The sequence below is a fragment of the Tasmannia lanceolata genome, unplaced genomic scaffold (genome assembly GCF_043159265.1).
Source record: "Tasmannia lanceolata isolate RefF3 unplaced genomic scaffold, GAP_Taslan_0.1 ptg000018l, whole genome shotgun sequence".
Taxonomy (NCBI): Eukaryota; Viridiplantae; Streptophyta; class Magnoliopsida; order Canellales; family Winteraceae; genus Tasmannia; species Tasmannia lanceolata.
The window spans coordinates 4406154-4433094 of NW_027518695.1; the positions used below are offsets into that span (position 1 = coordinate 4406154).

At 38.3% G+C, this 26941-nt stretch overlaps 1 protein-coding gene across 2 annotated transcripts; it reads right to left on the reverse strand.

Annotated features, from left to right (window-relative positions):
- Positions 1 to 1385: 1385 nt before the first annotated feature.
- LOC143849767 (uncharacterized) lies at positions 1386 to 26627 on the reverse strand. 2 transcript variants are annotated; one of them, XM_077358945.1, is made up of 10 exons: positions 26460 to 26627; positions 26117 to 26239; positions 20837 to 20957; positions 18747 to 18875; positions 17300 to 17415; positions 17012 to 17195; positions 12896 to 13099; positions 7334 to 7567; positions 6972 to 7197; positions 1386 to 2011 (listed from the first exon to the last, which is right to left on the reverse strand). In XM_077358945.1, the coding sequence occupies exons 1-10, from the start codon at positions 26480 to 26482 to the stop codon at positions 1917 to 1919; spliced, it is 1455 nt and encodes a 484-aa protein (XP_077215060.1). In that variant the 5' UTR covers positions 26483 to 26627; the 3' UTR covers positions 1386 to 1916. The 2 variants fall into 2 exon arrangements, with proteins under 2 accessions (XP_077215060.1, XP_077215059.1); XM_077358944.1 differs by having other exon boundaries at positions 12896 to 13102.
- Between the last annotated feature and the right edge of the window lie 314 nt (positions 26628 to 26941).

The following is a 26941-nucleotide window of genomic DNA, read 5'->3' on the forward strand; positions in this document are numbered from 1 at the left end:
TGACTTGCATAGTTGCATTGACACTTAACAAAAAACCACTGATGTCGGATTGGGGGAGTGAGGCATGTTTGGCAACCTTGAAGTTTTTTTTCCATGGAATTTTAATTTATAATTTGGAGGGAGAGCAAGGGTACAACTCGGGTTGGCTTGGGTCGGTTGAGGCCAACCCTAACCCATACCGAGATAGCATTCCCTCAACCCTAACCCAACTTGAATTTAAATTGGGTTCGCTTTTCCCAACCCAACCCGAGAAAATGCCAACCCAAACCAAGCCAAAGTCGTGTTGAACCAGTCGGGTTCGGGTTGAACCCAGCCCAACTAGCGAGAAGGGAGGGTGAAAAGTGGGTAAAATAGGGGAAAAAATCATATATTATGTAGGGTTTTATTCATGGTTGCCAAACATGGCCTTAAGGTCTGAGGACTACAAACCAAAAGTAACATCTCCTCCACCAAACCCTCGATTAAAAACGGTCCCAGAGCTTCTCATTAAAAGTTTTGTATGACATGAGCAAGGCAAGGGATTAGATTACTTGAACCTGTTTGACTTTCATAAGTGTCCCCATCGAGTAGTAGTCTAGCGTTGGTGAAATAGTAGTTAAGTTGTTTTTAAGTAGTCCCGGAGTCGAGTTCCCAAAATGTTGTTTTGTTGTAATGTAAAAGGCTAGTAGAATGTTAGAAATGTAGAAACAGAGCAATAGCTAGTGGTTTGATAAAGCCCAAGGTTATACCATGAAAAAAAAACCTTTTCTCAGGTGTTTTGCCTGTGGTTTGGTGGTGGTTATGATGAATGTCAGCTACGCTAGGTGCCTGGGTTAGTCTTTCTACTGTTGTTTTTTTTTTGTTGAAAAGTAGTTCCACTGTCGTTTGGCAAACATGATATGGCACATCCAAACATGATATGGGCTTGGTTGCTCCATCAACATATTTTGTGATGAAGTGTTATTGAGCTTTTGATATCAACTCAATTATTCGTGAACTTTTTGTTTCCATGCTTACACCCTTGTACCATTTTGGTAGTAATTTGGTATGTGTCCATGCTTATCTTTGGCACAATGAAGTCCACCCACTAATATGTAGCTCCGATCATGGGGCATACTCCACAATGTACGGCAGATATCATAGTCGCCAAGTTCGGATTTGGATAGGCAAATGTTTGATAACTCTTGGAGAAGTTCAGAACAAGACCAGGAAAATTTTACAGAAAAACTACTGTTTTTTCAAATTAAAACACACGATTTTTTGGTATATAAATATGAGAAATTATACGATGAACGAGCGGACATACTCGTATTCATCATCCTACCACTGATATTTGATCGGCCGGCTCATGTTCACTCGTTCAGCATATAATTTTTCATGAACAAAGCTTCTTGTGAAAATTCATAAATAAAACACATCTTTCGAATTTTTACTGAATTTGGCGATCAACCGGCAGAACTTGTAGGATCCCTCAAACTGTTTGCATTTACATGTACCAAATTACAGCCCATAAAGTTGTACGGAATTTAACTTGATCGCTGATCTATTGACAAGCTTTGCTCATACCAGTGCTGATGGAAATCCAGTCGCAAACTCCGCACAGTACAATTACAACAGGAAAATACATAGCAGCTATGGAAGAACCTACACTCGTTCCTAAGTAATTCTTGCAAAAAATCCAGCGAACACACAGAGATTCCCGAAATTTGTTTTCAGGAATCTGTATCAGGAACTAATGGCAGAACTAACCAAAAGCATATCTTCTTTAAACTATCTACAGAATTGTCTATTTGCCACCTAAAAGCTCTCAGTGATGCACTAGCTGCATAACCAAAGTAGGAGAAAGTACAATCTGAGATAAGCATGGGCTGCCAACTCCAGGCCACTTCTTTACTCCTGTTAACGTTGTAATTCCAGATGGAATTATTATGAACATTTCAACCTTCCTCCCAGTCAATTTCATCCTCCTCATCTTCAGATGCATCAGCTTCCACATTTAAGTCCATCACTTTGTGGGTTTCAATCGTATTGCCTGAAACAAAGTCGAAAAAGTATATGGCATCATTACCCTTTAATATAAAAAAAAGCATATGGCCATGTGGCATCAATAACTGAACACGTCATACGGCAAGCAGTAAACTTTATGTCCTGTCATCCATTACAGAGGACTTAAAGCCCAACATAAATCTAAGCAATCTTAACAGAGTATATGAAAATTTATCTGAAACGAATACTTGTAGAATCTCATAACTTGTAAGGATGAAACATATAATGCTTTGACATGGTGCATGGCAGATAAACTTGAATAAACTTTAGCAGATATAGGAACAATCCTTATGATTTCCATGAATTACTCTATCAAATATGGATAACGAAATATCAATTTATTAAGCTAGACAAGCACAATGGAAAATAAGAATAAACCATAAAAAGAGAAGAGAAGTGTCTGATGCTAGAATGAGGAAAATGAAATCAAGTCGCTATTGCTGATTTTCTCTGTTGTCAAACAAACCAGATGTCTTAGATCACTTTGTGAAGTTTCAAACTATAACTGAGATCATTTCAAAACCAAATCAATATTTTCCACAGTGATGGCGGCAGTGGTGAACATATATTCACCTTTTCTGCCCCACTTAAACTCCTTTGGTTTTACACACTTGTATCTTGATGACAAATCTCCATAGTAAAGTGGAATATCAAAGCAAAAGCCAGAATCGTCACGCCACTGAGCCAGGGCGAACTCCCCCGTTTCGTTGCAATGCTTCTGCTTGTTTGTATGAAGCGGCTTTTTTTTCGTAACAATTTACTTGACTGCCTAACTGCTCCAGTTATAACAGAATACCATATTTTAAATTATTCCAGGAAAACCCATCACAGATTTTTTTTTGGAGTTTCTCCATGCACATATTACTCTGATATGAAAGCCATCTTTTCTAGAATGACAGGTCTCGTGTTTCTTTTGGCAACAATCTAATCATTTTCTTTATCATCTGCAAGAACTCTATATCTTGAGATATGCAATCCTAGAAGAGGTCACTTTTCCATGTGCATCAGATTAGGTTGATGACATCTTCCACTTCAACTCAAGGAGAGTATACTAGTAGGTATATACCTGTTCAATCTGGTGTTTGATGACCAGCTCGAGTCAAGTCAAGATTTGATCTATTTGACCTATAACAAAAGGTCAAAAATGACTTGCCAACAGCCAATATCACCATCGGCTGGGTCAAGTTTCTAAACTCCGCATATTTTTTTTATCGATTTGGTCAGCTTTTGAGAACTTGCTTTCATGCCCTTGGTCTTATTTGAAATTCCACTCTTCTCCCCAATAAGAAGGTGATGTGGAATAGAAAGGAGGACAAGATTTCCGAGGAGCAGATTGTGATGAAAAAACTGCAAAGAGTAAAATGGTAATTTTGGGGAAAGAGGTATAAGGTATTTTAAAACATCTTTGGGACAAAACTAAGGGTAAAATCATAAAATCCAATCTAAAATCAGTTGGATCTTTGGAGAGGAGGATATCAGGAGCGGAACAGTGGAGACAGAAATTGCTAAAGGAGATGATCTTCACATAGATAGGGAAGAACCAGGAGGGAAAGCAAGGATGGTGCTGAAGAAAATGTAGCTGAACCACTAGAGAAGCCTCTAGCAAATGTAGAAGATGAGATAATAGAAAAAGAGCAGCCCACAATGCCTAAGGAGATGAAATTTACTTGGGAAGATCGCCGTGGAAAGCCAAAGGAAGAACCAGCCATCCCAGGGGGTCAGGAGTTGAATGCCTTGCGGGGAGTGAAGACGATCTGAGTATTTGCTTCAATTGGATGGTGGAAATAGGAAATAAGAAATGGTTAACAACGACGAAGAGGAGGCAAATGGGAGTCTGTCTCTGTAAAAGATAAAACTCCACATGTCCTAGTGAATCTAGAGGCAGCTAAGATCCATTCCACTATCCGCAAGATCTAAGATGAGGTATGATGTATGGAATATGGATGCTCTTCTTCGGAGATAGAAAATTCAAGCATCTCAACAATGAGGGAAGTGAAACTCTTACCAGGGGATCAAGGGAGTTAAAAGTGCAGTAAATAAGAAGGATGAGCTACAGTTGGGCTCTTAATTGAGAGTAAATTTTTTTTTTTTGAATGGTAGCAAACATTGGGGGTAAATTCTTCAAGTAAAGAATTCTAGATTATGTAAGCTCTAAATATTCTTGAAGTGATTGCGAGTCAAAGAAGAACATCGAGGGGAACAGATCGAGAAAGCAAAAGGTAGAGGAGAATAAAGACTCTTTCAATTAGGGAGAACAGCTTACAGTTTGATAATTTGATGACTTTGATCTATAAACTTACTACACCTGCCGTCTTCTCTTTCAAGTTTCAACCTCACAAAATTCACTTATCATTGTTGAGTTACTATCAAGAAGGACAAAGGAGGTAGTGGGCAAGGCAATTTCTCTGGGTTTTTTTTTTTTTTTGAATGGCTTAAAGATCTATTAAAGAAAGAAAAGGACCGAGCTGGTCAATACAAAGGATGAAGCAAGGAAAGAAGGGAATACAAATTTGACCAATCTGACCCACAAAAAATAATCAAGGGGGAAGAAAGTCGTATAACTCTAAACCCTCCTTAGAGGCCCCCTCCCTAGCAAGCCAATCCGCCGCCCCATTAGCGGATTTTCTAACATGGGTGAAATAAATAACTTTGAGACTCCCACTCGATCTTGAATTTCTTCAAAGAGAGCTGCAAATCTCCAAGGGTAAATGTGGTTTCCCTTTAGCCATCGTATCACATTCAATGAATCTCCCTCCACTGCCACTTTGTCCAATATGTTCCTTTCTAATAATTTGATGCCTTGGTGCACTGCCCAGACCTCCGCCTCGGTGGCATTTGTTCAAGGGGCTCTTGTAGTCAGAAGAGTAAATCCTTGAAGGGGTTCTAAATTCTAATGAGTGAGAATCTAGAAAGAAAGATTATATTGGAGATTCTTATAGGGTGGAAATTGAGAAGGCATATGACCATGTGAAAGGGGAGTTCGAATGAGGACGAAGTTCGGGGAAAGATAGAATGGGTTTAAGCATTTGTTTCATGCTCTACATTCTAAATACATGTAATTGGATCTTTAGTTGGTTTCTTAAGTGGCTCAAGAGGCATAGGCAAGTGGGTCCACTTTCTTCATTCCTTTTTAGCCTAGTGTCCTAAGAACAAGGTTAATGTTTTGTCAATTATAAGAGAAGGGATCTCATAGAAGTCTTTGAAGAAAGAGGAAATATGTCCAAAAATCTCATCTTCAATTTGCAGTTGGCAAACTCGCACCAGATGGCATACTTGCCACATTTGCAATGAAGATCCATAATTGTGAGTCTAGGATCAACAGCCGGAGGTAAGCGCAAGCCCGAGGGGCTACAAAGAGCTTCATGAACATCCCAACTAGGCACCATTTAAGAGATTCCACATTCCCGTTCACCATCTCTGCAAGGACCTCAACAGCATAAGTCAGGAACTCCTCCCTCTCCTCTACTGTCATCACTCCATCCAGAGTAGATATCACCACATCTATGAAAGTTTTCCGGACCAACAAGTCCACAACAAGGTCAGCATCTTCCCCCACAACACGGTCAGCATCACACCGCTGAGAGGTAAACTCTAGCGCCTGAGTCACACTACCACCAGGAGGTGCGTCTACACCTCTAGTTTCTAGGTATAGGCTGAGAACGAGATCACTCTAGCTCCAACATTTATTATGATCTCTACAAGCCGACCGAAATGCAAAATGTCTGAACCAGAACCTCAAACAAATCCAATCTCCAAGGTTCACCTAAGCCTTAGCTCCATCTCCCTACTAATCTACCATTCGACATGGGCTTCACCTTCGTCCAAGCCTCGGTTCGTCATTTCTCCTCCAACTTCGGCCACAGCCTTTACAATCTCTTCTGGGAAGATTGAGGGAAGACAACTGAGAGAGTTGCCCCTCCTTGTATCCGATCCAACGACTGAGGTCGAGACTCTCTCTCTCTCTCTCTCTCTCTCTCTCTCTCTCTCTCTATTGCCATGCATTGTACATTAGCACTATTTTAAGACCATTTACTATCAAGATAATCTTAATTAGGGGGATTGATTAGTTGTTTGAGTGGGTTATTCAGTAGCTAATTTTCTCCCATTGCTTTTTTTTTTGAATGGTATTTTTCTCCCATTGCTAACCTTGATTAGGGACCAACAACTTAGTTTTCACCTATATTAGGAAAATTTATCTCCTCTCTAGGATAAAAAACCTCTCGCTCACTTATCCCGCCGTTATCCTCCTCCATACATCTTCAAGATTTTGGTTTTTTACTTACGTGCAACACATCTTCGGGTTTGTGGAATCAATGGTTATGAGTGAACATGCCATTTAAAACAAGACATTTGATCCTTTGGGCTTTTTGCCAAGATCCATCAAGCTCTGGGAGGCCCAGTCTTTGCACCATGGAGAATGTTGAAAACGCAACTCTATTCACAAATATAGCAACCGTTATTGTTCCTTTCATTGCTTACAAGAAGAACTAGTTCTTGACATTTACTGGGGCTTTCTGAATTCGTGCCTTGAAGTGGTTTGGGCAAGCACTGTTTTGCATCATCATTCTACTGTTGGACTACTACTTTCATGATAATTTAAGATATTTCATTTAGCTCTTCTCTATCAAATGACACCCTAGAAATGAAAGCGTTTAGGTGCCTTAGTCATCTTTGAACAATTCAACGAATTCTTGGCTATAATTTGGATCATTAGATTCGGCTCATCATATTGAGCCCTTAGTTCTGACACACAAAAACAGGAGTGCTCCATACATGAAAAAAAAAAAATATATATATATATATATATATATATATATATATATATTCTTTGAACAGGATATTTAGACATTATGCACGGAAACTAGGTTAATAAACATCTAAGACATCAGGTTCTCTTCAAAAAAGCAATAAAAACTTCCAATGAGGAGCCATTTTGTAGTACATACCAGCAGACGGAGCCTCTTCCCATTCAACATCATCATCTCCCTCTTTCTCTCTCTTTGCTTTCATACCAACTTGACGATCGGAAGGTTTTTCAGAGATGCCATTTGAGATGTTAGATGTGGTTGCATTGAAGTTTGCTGCTTCTTGCTCCTCCCTCTTGGCAGCTTCTTCTTCTTCTTCTTGTTGCCTCTTGATAATAGCGGCATAATAAGCCTTAATATACTCATCCTACAAAAAATGACAGCAAGTAGCAAAAAAATTGAAGGGTAGTTGTAATATAAACAAAAAAAGATAATAGTCTAACCAGCGGTACAAATTCTGATACTCTAGAAAAGAAACTAAAATATCATCACTTTTCACCAACCTGTATCTTCTTTTCATCTTCTTTTCTATCAATTCCTGACTTCTTGTCTTCAGATAGATTTGTAGGTGCTGAGCCATTATCCTTCAACTCTTGCTTGACTTCTCCACGTTGTTCAGTTGTAAGATTCATGCCTTGCTTGATCATCCAAGGAGGCAAAACCTTCATAGATGTTGTTGTAACATCAGGCTTGGTATCCTCTTCCTTTACTTCAATACCAGATAAAGCAACTTCAACCTGCCAGGATGCCACAAATAATCATTGGATGAAGATGATTAAAAACAAAATTGGCTGCTAGCGGTTAGTAGTCTTGAGCAACAACCATGTCTCATTGTAGACAATTTCTCTTTACAACAGGAATTTATTACTAAATAAAAAATGATTGACTTAAAACAACTCCCAATTACTGACTGAGAGAAAATTGTACAAACTAGTTAAGTCAGAATAGGCCAAAGGGAAATAGATCTTAAAGTAAGCAAAAAACAATGATATAAATTTTAAATACAAAAATCACAGCCCAAGATAGCAACCAAAAAAAACAATAATTTTAGTCTTCAAATTCTTTATAAAAATAAACAAACATAAAAAAATCACACCCCAACATAACATCAAAATATATCTCTAATCAAATCCAATTAAATGGATTTTTATATTTAATACATTTACAAATCCCTTTAAAACTCTCTTGGCGGTTTTCCTCCTCTCAAAAACTGTAAAAAAATAGAGATACGGAAGGAAGCTTGACTGTTTTGGAGAATGGGAAGGTTTTCGAGAGAGGGATAGAGGGCACGAAGTCTGTCACAGATGTATATGTGGGTGTATGATGGAGAGAGAAAGAGAACATTTTTGGTGAAGTAATAAATGAAATTTCAAATGAGGATGTAATAGATTACTAGAGGAGGAAAGCTTGGCATATAAATGAGAACATTTATTGGTGAAGAAACAAGGGAAAGCTCCTCGAAAATTGCGCCATCTTGGAGAAATTTTCAGAATGGCACCATTATGACATTTCATGCCCTTCAGGTGACAGACAATTATACAAGACCAAAATGCTCTCTCCTTTAATTTTTTCTGTTTTTTCATCTCCACCAACACCGTCAATGACCATCGTTGCAACTCAAGAGAAGAGGAAAAGGAGGAAGAAGGAAAAAAATGAATCGATGACGAAAAGATGGAAAAGAGAAATTGAGGCAAGGGGAGAAATAGACGAAAGGGGAGAGAAATAGAAGAATATGGGAAGAAGAGACGAAAATAACCCGAAAATGATACGAATTTAGGTAGAGAAGAGAATAGACGAAGAGAGAAAAGAAGAGACGAAATTAGAGGGACGAGAAGAAACCTTTAGGGGGAGAAGTCAATCAATCTTTATTAATCATCAAAAGTTACAAAATAAACTATAAAGAGGCCTATATATAGGCAAACAACAACCTAGGAAATAGAAACCTACTAAAATATGAACTCTTAAAGAAGCCTACTAAAATAAGAACTCTAAATAACCAAATGACTAAAATACCCCTAATAAAATACTAATTGGGAAATATGTCACTTATTTAGGCCTAATATTTGCATCATTCTCCCCCGGTTGAAAAAGAACTCGCCCTCGAGTTCTAGTCCACCTGGGTCAAAGATGTAAACAATCCGCTGAAGTAATAGAACACGTAATCTGGCAGAAGCAATCGTCATGTCTAACGCTCGAGACAATCGGGAGAAGCATCTGCAAGGTCGGCGGAAGAAAAGGAAAGAAAGGGCCCATGTAGGCTCATGCGAACAGAATTTGCGCTGGAGAAGTAAACTAGCTGGGAAGATGGCAAGGTACTCCTCCTGGATCGGTGAGATCGGCATAACAACAATGGGTAGCACTAACCCATAACTAGTTTCAACAAGGTCATCATCTACTGGTATTACATCGAGCGCAATGGAATCAACAACAAAGTCATCTGCTAGAATCGTATCTGGCATAGTGATATCAGACGGGCAATCCTCCTGATCAATCTGCATAATAAGTACCTCTGTGTCAGCACAAATCTCGACAATCTGCTCAACTGGCTCAAAGATAGTGCAATCCTCTGTAATATACTCTCGATCATCTGTCTCAAGTAATGGCTCGTCAAGCAAGGCACTCGACTCTGACTCATGGTGGTGCTCGGTCGACTCTGTCAATGGATCAACCTCATGCGGCTCTGCCAAAATATCTGTCTCGACTGTAGAAGTGGTAAAATCTCTCTCTAGATGCTCGGCAATCGGTGCGGCAAAAATCACAGAAGCATCATGTGCAACGATGTCGATATCAGCAATCAACTGAGTCTCTAACTCTGGATCGTCCATCTCAAAGCCTGAATCTGAATATGATGGAATCAAAGGCTCAACGTCGATGATCTCATCAATACTAGCATCGTACTCCGTCAGAATAGCAGCAACATTAGGTGGGACGGATGAAGTAGTGAAGCGGCTCTACAAATATGACTCGCGCATAGATTCTCGAAATAGATTTTCAGCTGCAATTTCAGTGTTTCGTGCACGACGTGCTGCAGCTTGTCGTTCATGGCGAGCTGCTTCTTCTCGTCGAGCGGCTTTTTCACGCATCGATCTTTGGTCATACGCTGCTCGCTCACGTTTCAATCTCTGTTGATTTTGATAGTGGTATGTAAACTCATAACGAACATCCTCCCATCGACGAAATTGAGGCTTACAAAACTCACGACGCTCGTTAACGAAGAAATTCCATCTCGACTTGGCTTCGCGGCACACTGTATCCGTGACTTTGCAAATTGTTAATTGATGATCATAACCACAGTACCTATGGTATGCATTAAGTGCCTGGATCCAATCTAGACACGCATTCTCAACATCTCCATAGGGATAGGTGCAGTCATCATAACCATAGAAATATGGAACCTGTGGTGCAAAAGAATATCGAGGATCATATCTATCAAAATATGGAGCAGCGAGAGAGCCATAGGGACCAGCGTCAAAAACTGAAATCAACTGTCTGACTTGTTGGTCATGTTGAAAGGAACACAACGCCTGTTTCGGATCTCAAATCGGATGAGTGAAAGGTGATGATCGGAAGAAGGGGCGCAATCAACGGCTGAGATGGCTCCTGAAATTGTGCTAAAGTTGTCTGCTGCTGAAAAATAAGCTGGATAGACTCGAAAAGTTGTCACAAACAACTTTCGTGTTGATGTCAAAACCAAATTTTGAACGGAAATGGTTTGAGTGAGGAGAGAGAAAATAAATAGAGAGATGAGAGAGAGGTTAGAGAGAGAAAGTGAAGAGGAAAAAACAAAAGTCTATTTCTCTTTTTTCTGATTTTTTTTCTATTTTTTTTGGGTGTCTAAGGGTAAAAGAGGGGGGGTTAAATAGTGTATCTTAAATGGGAAGGGGTGCCTAGGGGAAAAAGGGGGTTGGATAAGAAATTAATATAAGGAAAGACAGAATGAGAGAGAGTTTCTTAATTTTTTTTATTATTCTTTCTCTTTCAGTCACATGACCACTTAAAGAAGGTTTCACCGGTTTTACCTGTTAGTACAGGTTATGGGTGAATAATTGTAACTTTTGTTACCTACAACTGTCGGTCACTAGATAACCACGGATAAAGTAAGTTGCCTCTTTTATTCTTGACAGTTGGGAAGCATACGGTGACTTCCCTTGGGCAATTTACCATGTGACTACTAGCTTTTTCTTCTCTTGAAAGGCACGTATGACACCGTCAGTTGCTTCTATGATAAGCAACTTTCCTCATTATTAGGCTACACAGATAAGCTTCTTCCTCCTTTTTTAACAAATACGTCAATTTGCCTTGCTCAGGAAGCTACAAAATAGCAAGTCGGTGGAGTCTCCTTCCAAAGATGGCGGTGATGTAAGTAGAGGAGCTACAGCTCGTGTTGCCGGGAAAATTTTGGTGAAGGGGATGGAAAAAAAATCTGCAGCAGCAGATGGGGAATTGGAAGGTAGGTTTGGGTGGCTGTCAATGGTGGTCTTGGTTGAAAATCAGTAAGATTTTAGGCTGGTCAAGAGAAGGTTATGGATTAGGTTTGATCGGCAAACAACCCAGAATTTCTGGGTAGTGTTGCAGATTTTCAAGGGACTGGTTTGGGGTTGCTTGTACACAATAAATAGGGATTTTGTGAAGGTATTTATGTGGTTAAGGTGTCTGTTGAAAAGCCTCAAAGGTGTTTATATGATTTGGATGATGGCAGCAAGGCTGGTTGGGCTGAAACAGAGGGGGTAGAGGGTCCAAGTTGGGAGTTGTTGTTGGGATTGGTTTGCAGCCAGAAAAGGATGGAAATTTGCTGTGGTCCTCACATGAAACAGGGCAGCAAACACGCTCTCTATAGGGTCAGAACAAGCGGCTTGATCTTCGAAGGCCAATCTTTGGAGACTTGGATCTTTGGCTTTGATACCAAATTGATGCAGGACCGTGAAGAGAAATTGAGGCAAGGGGAGAAATAGACGAAAGGGGAGAGAAATAGAAGAATAGGGGAAGAAGAGACGAAAATAACCTGAAGAGAAGACGAATTTAGGTAGAGAAAATAATAGACGGAGAGAGAAAAGAAGAGACGAAATTAGAGGGACGAGAAGAAACCTTTAGGCGGAGAAGCCAATCAATCTTTATTAATCATCAAAAGTTACAAAATAAACTGTAAAGAGGCCTATATATAGGCAAACAACAACCTAGGAAATAGTAACCTACTAAAATATGAACTCTTAAAGAAGCCTACTAAAATATGAACTCTAAATAACCAAATGATTAAAATACCCCTAATAAAATACTAATTGGGAAATATGCCACTTATTTAGGCCTAATATTTGCATCAAAGAGGAAGAAGAAGGAAAAAACGAAGAATCTATGTCGGAAAAAATGGAAGACACACGGAAAAAAAGAGAGGAAGTAGAAGAAGGGAGATTTGGGGTCGACTAGGTGAGATTTGGGGTCAACTGGGTAAAATGTGGGGTCGACTTGGGCAGCAAGAATCTTTAGTCAGTTTGACCAAATGTTCAAAACCGCACTTTTCGAGACTTTTCCATTTTTATGGCGTCTTCCATTTTCTTTAGGCTTTGATTCTTTCTTTCTTTTTTTCCCATCTTCCTCCTCTTTCTCCACCTTCCTCTTCTTCTTCTTCCTCTTCCTCCTTTTTCGAGCTACAGCGATAGTCGGCGGCGATGGTGGAGATAAAAATTTGAAAAAATTAAACGAGGCATTTTGATCTCTTTCACCATACGGCATGAAGGACATGAAATCAAATAAAACTTCATTCGCGAGTAATTTTAGAAACAACACAATTTCGTCATCCTTTTTCCAAGAAAAAAGATGACTCCAATGAGGACAACTAGGGGAGTTTAGTTCTACAAATACCAACACTAAGACCACCTACCAAGTGCTAGAGAACAAATCTTTATTTCACACGGAATGTTGTGTTAATGTGATGCAATCAGTTATTAAATTCAAAACTATGAGTAAAACACCCAATTTAATGTCTTAGTACCAAACATATAAATCGCATGATTCTCAAATGACAAAACTAGCAAAAGGTGAAACTGTGTCTAAGAATAAAAAAAGCATACCCGTGTCTCCCCAAGAAATGGCATTGGGGTTCCACCATATCCTTGCCCTTGAGAAGATTTAGAGGAATCATTGGCCCTAGAATCACCATTAACTCCACGGCCAGCAGCATTTGCTCGAGCTTCCCATGCTTGAAGGCTTCCAAATTCAGGAACATCCAATTCTTTTACTCTTGTAAGTTGGTCCGTTAGTGGCTTCAGCTGCACCTGCTATATTTCCAGCCTTTTGCATTAAGAAAGCAAATGAAATAATAGGATGCATAATCACAATATTGGTCGACAAGAATTCTCAAATGGTATTCAGTTGAAGACTGGTATAAGAAAAATATAACAAATACATAATAATGATTTATGAAACAAAAAATTGTTTCTGTATAACCTGCTTCTGAAGCAGTTTTTTCAGGTCTATAGCTTCTTGTATTTAAAGTGATTCGTGTATCGACTCCAATGGTACTATTGTTCCATACCATTATGAACGAAGAGGGGAGAATGCTATATCCCAATGGTCAGTAATAAATGTGGTTAACATAGCTATGCACATGACCAAACAACCAATAAAACATTGATCATTGATGAACCATGAAAACATGATCATAATCAAGTTAGTCTTTACCAATATGATGCATCAAAGCAACGGCAGTGCACTGAATTACTACATAAATACGTTTAAGACTCGAACTTCATAGACTAGACAATGGATTATTGACAAAAGAGTAAAAAATTATTCTTTTGAATAAGTCAATAGCTTTCAATTTCGTATCATTCGTTATTTCGCTTCGGTCAGTGGGACGAAACGTTTCAGTGTTTTGTCTGTTCGGAGTTTCATTTCGAAAAAGACGCGACAAATTAGAGAATTTTTCTAATAGTTAAAATTTTAGAAAAAACGAAAAATAAAAAAAATTAGAAAAATATAAGAAACCATTATATCAACCAAATTCAACCACGACACATTCTACTACTTAAGACATCTACCTTAGGCATTATATTGTCACTTGATGTGCCTAATTAATATTAAATTTCGTGTAAAATACTAACAGCTAACACTAATGTAGGAACAAGTTTACGACACTCAGGTTGGGAAAAATGATGTGGTCCTTGAATTGCAAAGTTATGAGTCTGTTTCAATGCCACCAATATTGGTGCTTATTTATAAACGATTATAAAGGTTATTTGCAAACAATCTATACTATGTAATGGAATGGGCTTGTCTGGAGGTTATTTAAAACCTTATAATAGGATGGTCCTAACCCTCAGATATATTTATTTGGTGAAAAAAGGAGGGCTCAAAAACTATACAAGTCGAAGGTATAGAAACATCTATGAATCAAAGGTTTAGAATCCTATGAGAAGCATGAGAAACAAAGGAAAGGGACTTAGTAGGTTGCGGTTGCCAAATGAGATTTTAAGGATATTTTTGGTTTCTCATTCCTCGCCCTAAAAAAGCAGAGGAAGCAATTTTAATAACGGTTTCCAAACACACCCTTATTCTATAATTGGTTTTGTTTTGAACTGGACATGACTCCTTGGGTGGCCTATGCTGTTTTTCACTTAGAAATCACATAAATAAACACCTATTTGGATTTGAAAATTTTCTTCTACTAAATCTTTTGCTGGGTTATATACATGATGCCTAAGTATCCATGCAAAACTGATACAAGCACAAGTGATTTTCTATAATTGTTAAGGCCCTTTTCGTCTGGGATTTTGAGACTAGAATTTGATTCCAAAACTGATTATTAGACTTCAAAATTGTTAAGGCCCTTTTCTATAAAAGTAACAATCATTCAATTAAGTAACTAGATCTTTGCATGCCAAGGTTCTGATATTTGGCGATTACATGGAAACTGTAAAACCAAAGAGAAGAAAAAACAGAAAACACTTGCACTAAACAACTAGAAACAATATACCTAATGGACCCTAATAACAAAAAAAAACTTCAAAATGAGCCCAAAGCAAATTATTGACTAACCATAAATTGATTCCCATCATGCTGAGAATCAATTCCTCATGAAATTTTCCATAGAGATAGCAGTGTGAGGAATATTTCAATGCGTTCCAGCGGTCTCCACTCTTTCCGCCGCGAAAAGTGCGAGCCCCTTTTAGGGCATCTATGAAGGCCAAATCCACCTTTGGGATAGTGGTTTAAACAAAGCCTGCAGATGCCTGGATGCTCTCCATGTTTCTTATTCCCATGATGCACAAGATCAATGGGATTTTCAAATACTACACCACAATTTACAGAGAGTCATTTCTCATTTTTCTTCTTTCTATTCTCTCCTTCCTCAACCAAACTTTTCTCTTCTTCCTCCACCACCAAACTTTTCTCTCCTTCAATCTCTTCTTCCCCCAGCACCAAACTTTCTTCCCCTTCAACCAAACTTTTCTCTTCTTACTTCACCACCAATTTTTTTTCTCCTTCAAACTCTTCTTCCTTCACCACCAAACTTTCTTCCCCTTCAACTAAACTTTTCTCTTCTTCCTCCACCACCAAACTTGCATCCATTACCACCTCCTTTTGCCCTTCGTTCATCTCCATAGCCTCCATTACCACCTCCTTTTGCCCTTCGTTCATCTCCATTTCCCTCTGGTTGCAAATGTGAGGACTGAGTCGTGAAAAACCCTCAAATATCCCATTTGCCTTTCCATTTCCTATATTTGATAAGGCAAATTTCAATCCAGGCCAAACTGAATGAGGAAAGAAGCAGTGGAGAAGATGACCCCTGGCACGCGCTAGACGGCAGGGTGTGTTCTTTAGAGATCGAGGGAGAGAAGTACCTCAGATAAAGAGAGATTTGTAAGGATCTGTTACAGAGAGAGAAGTACTTGAGATAAATAGAGATTTGTAAGGATCTACTTTTTACTTTTGGGAAGTGATTGATAAATTCACCCCCTTTAACGTTTCTTTCTACCTTTAAAACTTAACGTTAAAGAGGGGATTTTATCCTGGGGTGGAAATATCATTTCTTCCGTGGTGTGAATTGTGATAACGATTTGTAACTTATCTTTTTCACTTTTTATCGCTTCCTCTCTTTCACACCACGGAAGAAATGATATTTCCACCCCCTGACGGATAAAATCCCCTCTTTAACGTTAAGTTTGAGAGGCAAAAAGAAATGTTAAAAGAGGGTGAATTTATCAACCACTTCCCAAAAGTAAAAAACAGATCCTTACAAATCTCTATTTATCTCAGGTACTTCTCTCTTTGTAATAGATCCTTACAAATCTCTCTTTATCTGAGGTACTTCTCTCTCTCTCTCTCTCTCTCTCTCTCTCTCTCTCTCTCTCTCTCTCTCTCTCTCTCTCTCTCGATCTCTGAAGAACACACCCCGCCATCTAACGCGTGCCTAATATCAACCAAATTCAACCACGACACATTCTACAACTTAAAACATCTACCTTGGGCATTATATTGTCACTTGATGTGCCTAATTAATATTAAACTTAGTGTAAAATATCAACGAAACTAACACTAACCATTTATCATACCAGATGATAACTATAAATATTACAAATGAAAAATAAGAAAACAACAAAAGGAACCCCAAAAAGACTAGTAAACCTCTTCCGAATATAATATATTGACATACGCAAAAACTACTCACTTTAGTGTAGAATGCTTAGGAAGTTTAGCAAATAAAATTTAAGAAAATTATTGTGCAAATATCTTAGTTTTCTAGGGGTATTTTAGGAATTCTTGATGTAGTGGAAATTTCATGTGTTTTTAGGAATTTCATGTGTTTTTAACTCTCCCATATGTTTTGGGAGGTAAACAGACATAAAATGCCCTTACGACAGCGATAAAACAAGCCAAAACAGGGCCAAAATAGGAAAAAACTGGAAAAAAATAAGGATGAAACAGAACTAAATGGGCCAGTATAAAACAAATTTCTGGCTGGTACGTTTCGCTCTTGATTTTCATACTGGTTTTGCTACCGGTACAAAACAAAACGAAATTCACAAGTAGTCCATGTAATGGTGATGATACATTCCAAAAATAAGATCGGCTTGCCAAACTAATGCATTAAATGGCTCTAATGTATTGAATGATCCAACATGCATCGATACTACCAGTACTTGAAAGAAAGAAACAAAGAAAGTATAAACTTATTTATATCAAACCTCAATCTTTTGAAGCATATCCTTTAATTTTTCACGCCGCCGCCTCCTAGCATTGTCGTCTCCATCTCCCATCTCTTCAGCAGCTAGCTTATCACTCTCAGCAACAAGTTCACCATCGCAATTTTCACAGTGGAAATATTCATCCTTTGGGCTAATAAGTTGCAATGCATCCAAAGCTGAATACCTGGACAAATGAATGCCATGTCATCCTGTAAGTATTAAGTAGCTATTTTACTATTTAACCACAGAAGGATGGAACTTATGAGCATCACTAGATGTGGTTAACACCTTCTCCCACAATCCGGGGCCGGGCATATATACTCCTGAATCGTGTTCCTGTTCTCCAATTCATCTTTTAACTTTTTCTTCATCCGGTGTATTCTGTACCTCGCAACATCATATATCTGCAACCAATTCATTATTAGGACATTTACAGATATAACATATGTATCTCATGGTATCTTATCCTGACCGATCTAGATTAATAGCAGAACTGAAAGAGATGACAATGATGGATGTCATATAAACTCAGATCTGGCATGAGAGCAGAAACTCATTGTAAATTTGTAATAAAAGTGATTCGGCACGCATAAATTGACACGATGGACAGCTTATGACACAGACTACTCCCACAAGATATGATTCCAATAAAAGCGAGTCCCACTGATTCAGGTAATATTAATTCTAAATCCTTGAAACAAAAAGTAGCATGCTACATACAGATAAGGTTCACCGAAAACCCTGGTTTTATAGGATCCCTTGACAATATTTGATGCATTCACAGAAATGTTCATAAGTAGAAATAATAGTAAATAAATGAACATTGTGCACATGTCAATTATGTTGTGCTAATCTTTTTTCAGTCAAAATCAGCCAATGTATTCAGTGACAAACAAAAATACAGAAACTGTTTGGCAGATGTCTGGTATTCTGGCATTATATAGTACCCTGAAGGACTAATGTGCGCAACGCACACACAGGTCGAGCTATAACCCTAAACTGCGTGTGACGGACTAATGTGGTGACATTGATATATAAACCACATATAAGTGTTACGGTTGTGAGGTTTTCTTTGTGATTTCTTGGCCGAGAAGGAAAGTTTTGTAACCCTAAATCGAACTAGTGAAACTCTTCTCCCGTGGACGTAGGCATAGCCGAACCACATAAATCTTGTGTTCTCGTTTTTGTGTTCTTTTCTTTCTCCCATCTTATCTTGACGTTTTGGTGCACTTCATGGGTGATCCTATATGAGAAGGTATTTCTCAATTTTCCACAGAAATCATGCAAACAGATCATGGAGAAATTAGAGCGCTCAAAGCATGCAAACAAATCATCATATGCAATCTAAATTCAGCAATCAATGACAAACTTTACATGAGATGCCTTTCAATTTGAGAATTCAACTCCTATATGAAAAGTTCTGCATCAGAATGATTGAAATTGAAATACTAGCGACAGAGTGGTCAATATTGCCTTCAAATATCAAATCATGCAGAAATACTTGTAAAGTAGTTGTATGAGATGGCACTTATAATTGCAAACTTTATACATGACCAAGAAACAACACCAGGCCGCATAAATCATTAAAAAGTGAGGAATAATTGAAAGCATTCTACCATTCAAAAAAAATGAAAACATTCTTCATAGGCATTCAAGTATATAGATGAGAAGGCCATACATTTATGAAGACCAACCTGTGCTTACCATTTAAAATAGCAAACAAACAAACACCAACCTGTGCATAATCTAAACAAGAGTAAGAGTGCGTATGCAGCTTCAACTTCTCTTCCCCCTCTTTTCCAATTTGTTGACCAGCACCAGTGGCAGCTACTGCAGCACTAAACATCTTTGCACCTTTAGCTGTCTACAATAAAATCAAATATCAAATGAACCGAGTGAAGAACCACAAAATAAGAAATTTAAAATGATCAGGGAAGGTTTGATTATTTATAACAAGGAATAAATGAAGAAAAGAAAATTCTAACAAGAAAACCATTGGTGAATTGCTACAGGTGATGTTAAGATCAGACTCTACATGCTCCATACAGCATATGCATTGCAGAGATAACTGCTAGGAAAAACATGAGTTCATGCAACAAATACTTTATATGAGTGGTTGCTGACCAAATCCATGCTTTGTTGAACTATCCTAACACTAACCAAAGTATCAGATATGGCTGTTAGTATTAATCTTGTGCTTCCAAAGCGCTTGAAGACTTATGGCTTAATGACTAAAGATACTAGCCAAAAGATATAATATAATTACAAGCAAGTGCTACACCCTTTTAACTTTATCTCCTCAGCTCTTCCTCTCCATATCCATTTTCGAAGCAAAAAATGATTTATGCTACATTAACAACAAAAGAAAGAAAATAACAAAATATTAACAACCATCAAACAGCAATTTATGGTGATTTAACACGGCAACTTTGCAAAAGGGGCATTTGTTACAGAAATTTGTATTTCAAACAATGGAAAAGAGTACCACAGAATGAAGGAATGAAACACAGAAAACAAGCTCTCTTTCATTCTTATTTCATCTCTATGGTTTAATTCATGCATCCCAAGTTTATTCATCGTGCCCAAGCATATTTATTCAAGGCACTGAGTTGCTGCCCACCATCCAACCTAGGTGTCTGCTAACAACAGATCCAAGAATATATTATCTATATACATATGTACATGCATAAGAGTGTGCGTGCGTGCGCGCGCGCAGGTGTAGGTGTGGGTGTGGGTGTGGGTGTGGGTGTAACAAACAAGCGACGATACAGAGTCACAAGAGTCACACAGGCAAAATTGACTGGACCAATTAAGCTGAAGTGATAGCTTAATGGAACAGAAGTCGGTTTTCATAAAGGTTGCAACTATATCCTTTTGGACTGAAGGATTTGATCAATGATCCCTTCTACCCAAGCCTATATGTGAACAGAAATTATTATATCCATAGGAAAGAAAACTCAAATTTCAATACATTGGCCAATAATTGTGTAGGTTCTACTACCATAATCGGCATCAGATGACCAATTTGTGATATCTTATTAATAGTATTTTGATTTCACTGGATAAGAAAATAAGGCCAGTTGAATAATTGAGTCGTTTTAATTGTAGTGTCAATAGGGAGAAGCATAAATTATTGATGAGTTGATACAATGTAAACCCAAAGCTTCCCTTTGTAGTCGTTTGGGCTCGGTTCCCATTTTAGGGATTGTTTGCCCTTGCTTGGATATTGTCACTTCTCATAGAGATGAGGACCATTTTAGGGATTGTTTGCCCTTGCTTGGATATTGTCACTTCTCATAGAGATGAGGGAGACATGCATGATCCAAGGAAAGAGACACCATTGTAAATCGGCAACAAATATGTTAATGACACCAATCCTTACCACAAATATGAAGTGTCAAATCCCAATGTCTCTCTATGGAAACTTCACTAATAACAGAGCCAAAAGAAGGATTAAAGTGTCATATCCACCAAAAGGATTAAAGGATTCATTAGCCGACCCCAACTAGTTTGGGACAAAGGCTTAGTTGAGTTGAGTTGAGTTGAGTATCCACCAAAAGAATCACATAAATGTCATCCTTGAAACTAAACATATCCAAGACACTTGGGCACATTTTTTGACTAAATCCTTGATGATAATATGTGCAGTGACACAGGTATAATCATTTTATGATCATAATAAGAACACAGCTTCAGCACGATGACCCAACAAAACAGGCTAATCAAATAATCCTAACAGGAAGCATAAAGTACCAAACTATATTTTAACAAGCAAAAGCAGTGGATGCCACCATGTCCATTTACGTGGCTAATGAAGACTCAGACCTCTCTCCGATGATCCCTAGTGACTAGCTTTTCTTCTTCAAGAAATCGTAAAATGCGGCGAAGTTGTTTTGAATGTAGCTTTAAATCCTTTGCCAAATCTTCCTCTCGAACCCATTGGTGCCTGAGACAGTAAAAATGATGAGCTACAAGGGTTTTGGTAGAAATACTTTCGGAAGCTAATATGCAATTCAAATAGAAATACCTAATACCAAGAAATCGACCATGAACTTAAAAGTTGTCATGTCAATTGAAGTTCCTTAGCAAGACCATATAATATAATGCTATTATCGAAAAGATGTAAAGTTGATATAGAAACACAGTTAGTCAAATCAAAGCTACCTAATTCAGTTAAGTTAATAATGAATCCCAAACCAGTGTGAAATGAATCGGTTCATGTACAATTTAATGTGATACAAGGTAACCAACAATCATGGCATTCCAACTTTCATTCTCAAATTTGAATTCCGAATGTTTCTCATTGTATTGGAACTATTCAAAGCCACCTTTAGTTTTAACTTCTTATCTGCTTATATTTTCCTATTATCCTTTTTCCTCGGAACAAGGTTACTGAAATTTAGTATCAAGTATTTGACCTTGGTAAATATTTGAATCAATAAATATGTTTCTTATCTGGAACAATATCCTTCCCATTTGCCAGATTTTGCAATTTCATTTAGTGTAAAAGTTATTTATTATAAATACCTAAGCTGCTAGAAGTAGTTATAGCTTGGGCCACCCAGTCTTATAAACAGGAAAAAATTCATTCTCATTAGATGTGGGAGAATTGATTTCCCACCTTAATTATTAAATGTGTCTCGAGGTTATTATTTAGTGGTATGGAAATTCGGTGGCCCTTCCTTTTAAATAACACACTTTAAAGCTCAAGAACACTAAACCAAAAACACCCTACTTTGACAAAAATACCCACTTAAAGCTCCATACAAAACCCTGTGAATAGCGACGTAAATAGTGTTGTAAACAGTGACATGAATAGTCATGTGAACGATGATGTGGGCCCCCTTTTATTCTAATTCACTTAAGTAGCTTAATTGAAGAAACCTATAGAAAATACCTATTGCACCCATATGACTTAAAACCTTATAAAATAGTCATTTAGAACCCTATAACTAAAATAAAACATCAATTTGGTATTAATGATGGGCCCTATCTGCATCAAACTTATATCACGAACAGTAGCTTTTCCCTTCTTTAATCATGTCATTTGTCCAATTCTGAGTCAAACAGCCCCATCTTAACTCTCCTTGCATAAGTTTTAACAACCTTTGGATGCTCCATCCTTCGCATAAGCCAATCCACTTCATCATCAACCTCAACATGACGTTTTATTTTTTTGATGCGTAGAAAATTTCATTGAAAGCCAAAGGAGACCGAGATGGCCAATACAAATAGCAGAAAGGAAAAAGGAACAAAGATACAACCCCACAAATAGGACACAGGCTAAAACATCAAGGGGGAAGAAAATAAAATAATTCCAAGGCCTCCCTCGAAACATCATCCCTCGCTAAACCATCAGCTACACCATTTGCCGACCGCCTAACGTGAGAGAAAGTAGGAAAAAATCCCCCCACCGAATCTTGAATTTCTTCCAAGAAGCTGGCAAATCACAAAGGAAAAGGAAGTGAACCCCTAAGCCATCTAATGAAATTTAGTGAGTCCCCTTCTACAATAACTTTCTCAAAGTCAACATTAGTTAAAAGCCTAATTCCTTGATGGGCGGCAAGCACTTCTGCTTCACTTGAATCTACTATCCTAACCGGACCCGAGAATGCCCATTTTACTCCCCCATTCTCATCCCTAAAAATGCCTCCGATCCCCAAAGGTCCTGGGTTTCCCAAGCTTGAGCCCTCAAAGTTCTGTTAGCCCAAGGGTTCAACCCTTATGTGTTATGATGATCTTCAAACCCAAATTGATTGTGTATACTAATGTACTTTGCAAGTGATGTGTATCAGACAGGTAATTCAATTGGAACATCACAACTTGCACAAGTACAATAGCCCGATAGCCATGCTTGAAGATGAACTCAAGATAGTGATCCACTCATGTACCAAAGTAAAGACATTCAAGTGATGATGGAAACACATGCAGTGTAAAGTCCAAAGAGTTCACATGCACAAGTCAAGAATATGTGAAGACAATTGAAGCCGTGCGATCAAAGGGAAGACTTTTTACTTATCATTTATAGATTGTATTGGAGATCTCATTTTCGAATTGTCATGCACATCTCAAAAGCTTTGCACTTTTCAAATGGTTTTGCTTATTTCAAAGTTTTCAATCAATACATTTCAAAACCAATTTGAATTCAATAGCGCTTTAAAAGATTGGTATTTCAAGTCCCACATTTCAAAACATGGGAAAAACACATAGACCATAGCCCAAACATTGCCCAGAGTTCAAATTTAAAAATGGAATTTCCAACAGGGATGGTCAACCGGGCATAGGCCGGTCCCACGGGAGATGCTTGCTGGAAATCCAGCATTTGGCAAAACACACATGGCCGGTCAACCGAGACATGGCCGATCGACCGGGCAGGTTCTGTTTGTAAAATAAAAAACAAACAGCGTGTGTTGGGCGGTCGATTGAGATGGGCCGGTCGACCGGGCCTGCAAAAATACGACCGTTGCGGGCTTAAAGGCTGGTTTTTTTTTTGGATTTTTCACATCCAAACTTGCCCAAAATACCCTCCAACGGTCATATTTGTGTATATATAGAGGGAAATGTTATCAGCACTATTGTATTTTGATGAGGGCACTCCTCACTTTATTAAAAGTACAGTAAGGCCCGCACCATAGGATGATCCAAACCGTCCATTAGATGGGCCACAACCAAAATAGGTTGTGCCCCAAAAATCATTTCCATAGGTTGATCCTAACCCTCCGATCTGAATGCTAGAGGGTTGATACTAACCCTCTATAGATCGGAGGGTTAGGATTAACCTATGGAAATAATTTTTGGGGCACAACCTATTTAGGTCGTGGCCCATCTAATGGACGGTTTGGATCATCCTATGGTGCGGGGCATACCGTACTTTTAATAAAGTGAGGAGTGCCCCCATCAAAATACAGTAGTGCTGATAACATTTTCATTTGGATTAAAAGTTTTCAAGCTATTTCCATCATGTCCTTCAAAGAGCTTTCAATTGTTCATTCAATTGGAGAAGGGATCTCCATAGGCTTCATTTGTACTTTGTATTTGGAGAAATTTGTGAGCTTCATTGTATCTCAAGCCTACAAGAGGCAAGAGTGTTGTTCAACTTTCTTCTTCCACGCTGTATTTGGTGAGAAGGGTGCTAACCCTTGATTGTAGTGAGAAGGGTTTTATCTCTTATTAGTGTGATTATATGGCGCCCTCCGATCCAGGCTTGGTGTGGATTCGGATTTAGAGAAGAATCCCAAAGTGACAAACTTGGGGAGTGGATGTAGGACTTAGCAAGGTGCTAAGTGTCGAACCACGATAAATCACTTGTGTCCTATCTTCTTTATGGTACTTACCTCTCCCTATCTCTTATTTATCTTGTTTGTATTTATTTGGGTGATTATCTCCTTGATTAGCTATTGGATAATCATTGCATATCTATACTTACCAATTGAGCTAATCATTTAGTCAATCAAGTTTGTAAATTGAATTGAATTTTAAGCATACACCATATAAATTAATTTTAACCATACACCATATAAATTAATTTTAACCATTTAAACCAACTTGATTAAGGTAAGATAAAACTAGGGTGAATTTGTGAAGAGTGTTCAAAAGGCAAAATTTTATAAAGACAACAAATTCAGCGCCGCCACGCCCCCCCCCCCCCCCTCTCCTCTCCTATCTCCTCTCTCCTTTTTCCTCTTGATTGTCAAACCGGGATTTCAAGTTCAACTTTAAAAAGCCCGGTGGGGGAGCCTCTTACTTGGAAGAACTCAACCTCAAGCTTAAGTCACCGTCATCCAAAGATAATCGCTTGTCAACGAAAACATCATGGTAATGATCTACGAATCTAAGGATCCCATCGCTTTTTCAAGCAAGATATTTGGAAAGAGAATACTCTAGCGGTATCCTTGGCGGTATATCATTAGGAATGCTATAAATAAACTCTTTCAAGATTCGATGAATGATAAAGGAAACTTCAATACTCAACTCGATCGATCTTCTCCAGGATTGTGAATTTCCATTATTTCAATAAAATTTCGTTAATCTTCGTAAAAAAAATTGAGTTAATGATTGTAGGAAGTCTTCTCATCCTTCAAGAGAAAAGGTGTATTTGTGGCTCTTGTGGAGGGTTGGCTAAAGATAAACTTTGATGCACTTGCTAAAGTGAATCATCGAATTGGGATAGACACCATCATGTGGGTTATGAAGGGATTATCACTAATCATTAAGGCAGAGTTTAAAAACTCGTTGACACGACAAGGAACTCACCCGAGTCGACAAGGATTTTTCTTGGCCGCATTCCGCATTGCACCACATCCGCATTCCGCGGTTTGCCCTACAAAGTCAATAAAAACTCATTTGATTCTCCCGAGTTATGACCACGTCAAGCCGTCAACCGCATTCTTGGCCGCGTCCGTGCCGAGTCGACAAGGATATTTCTTGGCCGTGTTCCGCATCACATCCGCGTTTTTAATCACTGATTCAAGGTGGAGCTATTGAATTTAATTGGTCTATCGTTTTTTTTTTTTTTTTTGAATGGTCGCAATTTCATATAAAGAAAAGAGGGGAGACTGGGGCAAATTACAAGACGAAAAAACACAAAGGTAATACAAAAGAAAGCAAAACAGTGAATTAGTCTATCTATGAATAGTTTTTCTTTTTTTTGAATGGAGGTCTATAGTCATATGACATATTCAGAATGTTGAGTATTATGATAAGGTGTATGTTTTGCAACGTTAAAAAAGTACGATGTGTAGATTGAAGAACCTAAAATAATTTGTGTGACTAGGAAGAACCTAACTTACGAAGTACAGACTAAGAACAAAATACCAAATCGCATGAGTAAACATACAATGAAGAAACAAAATGGTCTTCAGACTCAGCATCCTCAAGATATAACGCACAATGATTAACTAAAATCCTTTGCCTACGCCGGATATGGTCACACACAATATATTTTATTGCAACAGGAAATAAATTCTCATGTAGTGGAAATAAATGATCATTGGAGATCTTTTCCTCACACACTAAGTGAGGAAAAGAAAGATACTACTATAGTAGTAAAGCATTGAAACTACTATAGATACCTAGAAAGAAAAAAATAAAGAAAAAAGATACTACTTTGTAAGAGCGTCCAAAACCACAACAGCAATTCCTCTGTTATCGCTCCTCCCTGTCTTTGGCTGATTATCCCCCTTTGCAGTAATGTCATCGTAGAACGCTCTTCCAACAAGCTTCACCAACCTAATCAAAATCCGAATTTTTTTCTTTCTTTAGAAGCGGAAAAAAGGAAAAAACAAAAATTCAATCCGTGAAATTCATTATCTTGACAAAATCCAATCGATCTATGCATGAAATCAAGGATCGAACAATCTAACTGCAACGAAATCATCGATTTTAGGGTAAATTGAAAGGGGGAAGATGGTAGAGAAAAAAAATTAAAACCCTAATCTGGAACCAGTACTTGTTAAAGGGCTCTATACTCATGATGGCCTGAAATGAGCGTTTAATTGACAGAACTGGCGCAGAAACCCTAAATAATCCACATATTGCTTGGGAGTTAGCTTTGCGTTTCGACGTTGGGTTTCCTCTCCGCGACTCTCTGAAATAAACCGCGAGATAGAGTGCACGAAAGAAAACTCGATAAAGAAAAGCCCTCTTCTGACATAAATTAAGAAAGACAAATGCGAAAAGTCGTAATTGCCCTTAGCCTCGTAGTAGAAAAAATAAAGGGTAATGATATATTCGCACCCTGTGTAGGATGATTCGCACCCCTGTAATGTGATTTGCGGCGTCAAATCACATTAGAAAGGGGCGCGAATCCTGCAGGGGCTTTTCATAGGCTCTTACGCGCATGCGAAAAGTCGTAATTGCCCTTAGCTTCGTAGTAGAAACAAAATGATATATCCGCCCATTTTGATTAATAGGGACACCCACGCCGAATCC